The 6,673-nt window shown below is 41.5% G+C and overlaps 1 protein-coding gene across 3 annotated transcripts in view; it reads right to left on the reverse strand.

The window, feature by feature from the left end:
- The window catches only part of LOC121304819, a 32,903-nt gene extending 26,496 nt beyond the window's left edge, over positions 1 to 6,407 (reverse strand). For 2 of the 3 annotated variants that reach the window (XM_041236224.1, XM_041236222.1), the window contains exons 1-2: positions 5,297 to 6,104; positions 1,011 to 1,093 (exon numbers count right to left, since the gene is read on the reverse strand). In XM_041236224.1, coding sequence (XP_041092158.1) covers positions 1,011 to 1,059 — 49 coding nt within the window. In that variant the 5' untranslated portion in view covers positions 1,060 to 1,093; positions 5,297 to 6,104. Of the gene's footprint in view, positions 1 to 1,010; positions 1,094 to 5,296; positions 6,105 to 6,268 lie in introns of those variants that run through there. The other variant, XM_041236223.1, reaches the window with a different exon arrangement.
- Between the last annotated feature and the right edge of the window lie 266 nt (positions 6,408 to 6,673).

Raw genomic sequence — 6,673 nt, forward strand, 5'->3', positions numbered from 1 at the left:
GTAATATCCAACGCTCACATGAAAGGCTACCTCACGGTTGCTAGGTGACATGATTAAAGAAAGAGAGTAGGCTGGAGTTCTGAGAAAAGGCTTTTCGTGCTGATGCTTCTAGACCAGGCCGGACTTTACAAAACGGTTTCTTTGATGTTTTATTTTTTTATTAAATAAAGCCCTTGAACCAAAATGAGGCTCTCCTGTGTGGGCCATCTTTCACTCCCTCTCAGTAGTCTCGTCTATCTGCGTAAAAAATATTGTATTTTGAATCCAATTTCAAAATCCACCCTGCTGTCTGATAGTCTTTGCAATGAAACCTTGTCAAAAACCGAACCAGTATGGACTAAAGGTGTAACACGCTACTGTCACGATATGCAGGTTGTGAGCCAGTATGTTCACATGAGGGGCTACATGTATGATGCATAGACAAGATTGAACGACTATTTAAACGAGAGGCTATTTTGCTCAATACCAATTTACATTACAGTGATCTATGCTGTGCTTTTGGTCTTGAACACAATACTGTACTTATTACAGTACAGTTTTAAAGAAAGTATCATGGTTTATAGATTCACGCCGAAAAAAAAAAAAAAATACAACCCTACGTCACGACACAATCGAGTTTGTAAAGTTCCTGTAAAGTTCAGGATTATTTTGCAAAACTCTCCTGCTTGCTGAATGCCCTTCATCTCACAGGTCCCGAGTACCTCCTTAACCTGCTGGCCCGCTGTGCCCCAGCCCGCAAGCTGAGGTCCTCTGACTGGCCTGCTTGTTATCCCCAAGCAAAAGTGCCAAAAATTCAAAATTTTCAAAATTCAGTGCTACTGAGCTGTCAGTAGTTAAGGAGGGTACCCCGGAATTAGTTACAGGTAGGAATTAAACGCAAACATTTTTGCAGGACTTGTCACATGAAAAGGTCAGCATGCTGCAGCAGTCTCAGCTGGTACACTTCTGAGCAGAGTTACCCTGGCTAATGGAAACAGGGAAAGTGAACCCAAAGCGGGCTGGACTCTCACCTTGGTTACTGTTTTTTTTTTCACCGGGCCGGTGCGCCCACTCAGGCATGATGGGAAAAAAAAAAAAATCACGACCAGGAATCCTGAGAAGAAAAAAAAAAAGAAAACAAACATTTAAATAGATAAATGAATAAATTATGCAAAGTTCTAATCGCATTGTAAAATAAACATTTCTGGACTTTATTACAGTTTATTACTTCCTCAAACTCATTTCAATATTAATACTAGACTTCATTGAGGGGAGCTCTGAACCCCAGGACTGGGTGCAGCAGCAGCAGGGCTAGTGTGAGTTTCCAGCCTTGAAATGCTGATAAAAAGAAAAATAAAACAATGCTACAAATTTTTTTCAAAATCAATCAGTGCCATCCATCTGGCGATAACAAGGTCTTTAAGATTAGTGTTGTACAGAGAGAGGTAATAAATCTGATCTACACCCCCCCCCAACCATAACCCCCTCCCCGTAGATTCCAAAAAAACCCACCCTAGTAGCTTTATTAAAAATAACCCTATTGGCATGCAACTACAATCCCAGCGCATACCTTAGAAAATAACACAGAGATACATTTGCATGGTAATTTTGCAGTACTATCCCTCCCATGCTCCCCTCCTGGGTTATATTATGGACTTTCCAAGTAAACCTTTGAAATCACACAGTACATTCAGAGCCACTGAAGATCTTTCGTAATGGTGTATATTCTAGCATTAGACTGGGCTCTCAAAACCCACAGAAAACTACAACCCTGGTCCTAGCCATCCTGAGGCAAAGACGGGAACGTCGTTGAGCAATTCCAAGTGTTCTTCTGTGGCTCCGGAATCACATTCCGGGAAATTTCCCAAATTCCAAAAATTCCAGGATGGAGTCTGTGGCCAACATTTTCTCCAACCCCCATCCCCCTCCTGCCCCCCTTGCCTCAGGGCTGTGGTTTTAGGAGGGGGTGCCAATTCAGTTGGGAGAACATCTGGAAAAAAACTCTACAAAGGTGAATCTGGGGTCAAATTTACCCCCTCATGAACAGAACTTTCTGCCCACATTCAGGGCGGATTCAATTAATTACACACGGCACTAATTTACAAGCCTTCCCCAACCCTACGGAAATCAGACTCCTGTTGCATAGCAGTTTCACGCATTCCAGGTTTTACTATGAGCTTTATTAAGCCCCCATGTGGAAGCAACAGGCTCAGGTTTGGGTCTTATTAAACTCATAGGATTATATTCAAATCAGATTTATGGCACCGCTAGAATAATGACAATTAAACTTACGGCACTGCCATATGAAGTAGAACTAAGCCAAGCAGACAAACGCTCGTCTACCTGACACTGTTTCTCACAGTTAGCTTTACTTTTGTTTTAACACAAGGGCATGCAAACTGCTGTGTATTCTCCTAAAAGTATTTGAATTTTCCAAAACAAAAAACGACAGCTTTAACTGTATTCCCAGGCTGAAAAATACAAAACAAGCGCCCCAGTTCTTCTGTTCTTGCCCCTATTGTGACAGTTTCAAAAGCCACTTTAAAAAGGAAAGGGAATCAAAAAACAAACCGAGACGTTGACAATACCAGCAATTACAAAAATCCCACTGGTACAGCAACAGAACACAGTGCATTTCAAAAGGACTGATTGTTCTCTTCTTGTTCGCTAACCTTTGAACTTCCTATGGGACAAAACACCAGCCACACGCCCTCTGTCTCTCTCTCTGTCCGTCTCTCTCCTCTGTTTTTAGTGGATTTGCTTGTTCACATCAGACAAGCCACTGTGCAAAACAAAAGGTTCCTGTCTACATGCTTTGTGTGGAAAGTGTTGACAAACAGGATCGCTACTGAGAAGGCTAACCAGAGTGCAGCAATCAACCACAGAGTCTACAGTGCGGAACAAACTCAGAGAGACAGAGATGGGAGGTGTAGGGAAGTGTGGATCTGGTAGAGAGAGCTGAGAGACTGGGAGGCGGGGAAGCAGTGTGGCTCTAGTGGAGCTGAGGAGGGACTGGGATGGAGAGAAGCAGTGTGGCTCTAGTGGAGCTGAGGAGGGACTGGGAGGGAGGGAAGCAGTGTGGATCTAGTGGAGCTGAGGAGGGACTGGGAGGGAGGGAAGCAGTGTGGCTCTAGTGGAGCTGAGGAGGGACTGGGAGGGAGGGAAGCAGTGTGGCTCTAGTGGAGCTGAGGAGGGACTGGGGGAGGGAAGCAGTGTGGCTCTAGTGGAGCTGAGAAGGGACTGGGAGGGAGGGAGGGAGGGAAGCAGTGTGGCTCTAGTTATTAGAGCTGACGGACTGGGAAGCAGGGAGGCTGTATGCATGAGACGTGCACCATCAAGGGAAGGGGAACTGGGGGGGGCCAGTGATGCTTGTTTTGTACTGAGATTGAGTCAGACTTGGAGAACAATGGTAGAGTTCTCTAGAGGGCTAGAAAAGTACGGGAAGGTTGCAAAACTGACTCTTAGAAGAGCAATAAAGCTGCCTGCAAACATCAACAAATGACAGAACTGGAAGAGCTGGCCTGTATTGTATTTCCAGGCAACAGCTATCTGTGTTGTGATATAAATAACCCTGTCTGTGAGGGACTAGCTAGCGCAGAGAGCAGGCAAACTGACTCGCCCTTAGAGGCTTGAAACTCACACTAGTCCTGCTGCTGCTGAACCCAGTCCTGGGGTTCAGAACTCTCAAGTTAATTTGCCAGACACAAAAGGCACAGGGTATCCCAGTATGCTCAGGGTTGGGGGGGCTATCTCAAGCCTGTCCCAGATTGTGTTTTTTTTTTACAGGTAAAGAAATCATCTCTCTCACAGACATAGTCTTCAAAACAGGATCAATTTACTAGCATACTAATTCAGAAGGACCGGGCTATCACCAGGGCACAAGGAGGGGGGTGGATTCCTGAACCAAACTGCCATAAGTCTTCTTAGCCAATCAGACAAAAGGATGCAAGCGATGCAAGATTCCAGTTCCACGACACAAATCCTGGAGGAGTTCCAGAGTGAATCCGACTGTACCCAAACATTACACCCTAACAAGGACCCCTGTGTCTCTGGCTATTCCACCCGCTGGTCTGTCAGACCTTCTTGACAGTCCAGTTTGTAAACACGCCCCTAAATCTAGCCTCTTTGAAGAAGTCTGAAAAAACACTGGCCAACTGTGGAAGGACTTATATTTCAGTATAAAATGTACACAACTGTGCTGCGTTCAATATTAATAAAAGATTGAGTATTGACCTTTTTTTTTTTAAATTATTATTATTGTTGTTATTTATCGGTTTATCAGGTTACCTTACTTTTGGTTGATTTTCTATTTATGTTTTTGTAATAATAATAATAATAATAATAATAATAATAATAATAATAATAAAATGTCTTACGTTGTTTGTGTTGTAAATTTCATCAGTTGACATTTCATTACTATACAATTAAACAAGAACTTTATGCAATGACAGTATTACAATACCCAAATTAAGTGGGGTTTTTGTAGGTACAGTAGGCATGTGTAATGTTTGTTTTATTTTACCACAGAACTGCAAAGCCGTTCTACTGTACTGTCTAAATTTCACATTTTATAAAAAGGACTCTAGGTTGTCTAACAGTTACTCGACATTTCTATATTATGCCAAGGCAAATACTGCGCCTCTGGAATTAATTTAGTATTAACTAATTTTGTGACGTGGGACGTTCAAGAAATAAACAAATAAATAAAAATTAATAGAGTACCGTACCGTTCCACACCTCTCTGAAATGTGTTGTTATATATATATTCTCATGCATTTAAAACTTACTTGGCGTGCATGGAAATTCCGTTATGTTTAAAAAGAGAAAGTATTTGCTTCATCTTTATCTTTATCATTGATAAAAACAAGTTGTGTTTTTCTAAGCTGCCTGAGAAAAAGAAAGAAATACACGGCAAAATGGCTTTTTGGTTGCTTCAGTGGGTTACAAACTTTACCCATCGCGTCAATTAAAATATGCTGTGATTTTGTATTCATTTACAAAACTAAAAAAATGCGATGGCGGGTTCCACGTTAACTCAAAATTGATTTGCAGTAAGATATCAATGCATTGTATCCTTCACGGTGTTTTCCATTGATAAAAGTGAATATCACACCCAACAGAGCCGTGTATACGATTTAAACCAGTAAAAATCACACAGCAAGGGTGGACAAATACAAACTAACGCTGCTGGGTTTAAAAAACGATATTGCATTCAAACAAACTACCACAGCATCAGATATCTAATAAATAAAATAAGCACCTTCGACTCTGGTTCCTGGGGGGGGGGACCCCAAAAGAGCCATTTTCACACACATACCTTTACAGACGCGTAATCCGAGGCATCAAACGTTTCCCTTTAACCCCAATGGCTGGTTTTCTTTATCGCTTCAAACCCGACGATCCTGTAGCTTCGCTGATAAACACCGGTATTGTATTCCGCTAATATTGTGATTTGGGACTGCCAGCTGATTTCCAATTATAAGCATTTCAGAGAACAAGTTTCCTTCAAATATCCAGCATCTGAGACCCCTTCAGACACACACGCACAATTCAGTTTTCTTCGTTGTTTGAAATTACAGTCCTTGCTTGTTGGTACGAATTCTTAAATCTGGTTTAAAGTCCTGCTGAAGTTTTTGAAATAAAGTTGTTAAGTAAAAAAAAAAAGAAAAACATTTTTTTTTTTTTTTTTTTTTAAAAATGCCTCTACAAATTTTTTTAACCCGTTCAAGCGATTGATGCCGACGTTATATTTATTTGAGAAAAATAATTACATAAACACGTTTTTTTTTTGCTTGTTTAACTATTTCTTATACCAGAAAAAAAAAAAAAAAAAAAGTTTGCAATAGAACTTTTTCAAATAATACTGATAATTATTAGAATTTTATTTGTATGTAAATATTTTTTGTTAACCGGTCATTTCTTGCTTCCAGTACCTTCCTTCCCCCTCTCTTTACAAAACACTCCGAGCGTAATTCCTCATTTGAGAATTTTTATTTAAGGAATAATAAAGTAACACCGTTGTAGTCAATGCGACAAGCTAACCCAGCTATGTATGAGACTAATTTGAGACTTTTTCTCTTGCAGGTCTAACTACACTGCTAACTTCCTGCCGTGATTAGCCGCAGCTGAGCTAGAAAGAGAACTAGGGCCAAAAAAAAAAAAAAAAATTAACTCTTGGAATGCCGACAATGGTTTAATGCAGCATCGCAATCCCGCATTGCCAAAATAGACACACATACCACATGTCAATGTTTCCAAAGTCCTAATAGAATAATGTAGACATTTATACCAGTATTGGTAATAAAATTCCTATTGCACAGCATTTCACCCATTCCAGGTTTTACTGCCAGCTTCATTCCCCCTCTGCTCCCGGTAATCCTCTGGTGAGGTGACCGGGGCTAGCTGACATGCAGCTGACATGAAATTGCAAGCTCGCCCCGACCGCTCTGAAGTTAGTCAGTCGTTCACGGTGCTTTTCCTTGCCAGTGGGGAGGAGCCCACATCTGACAAAGTTACCGCAGCCAGGTTAGCACAGGTGTGCTGTGACGTCATGTAATGGGAGTGCTATTCCATCCCTGGGGGTGGGTGTCAGTGTGTGTATCTGTGAGTGTGTGTGTGGGGTGGGAGAGTGTGTGTCAGTGAGTGAGAATACATGTGTTAGAGAGTAAGGGAGTGGATTTATGACTGAGGGATA

Source organism: Polyodon spathula, chromosome 40 (assembly GCF_017654505.1).
Source record: "Polyodon spathula isolate WHYD16114869_AA chromosome 40, ASM1765450v1, whole genome shotgun sequence".
NCBI classification, from domain to species: Eukaryota; Metazoa; Chordata; class Actinopteri; order Acipenseriformes; family Polyodontidae; genus Polyodon; species Polyodon spathula.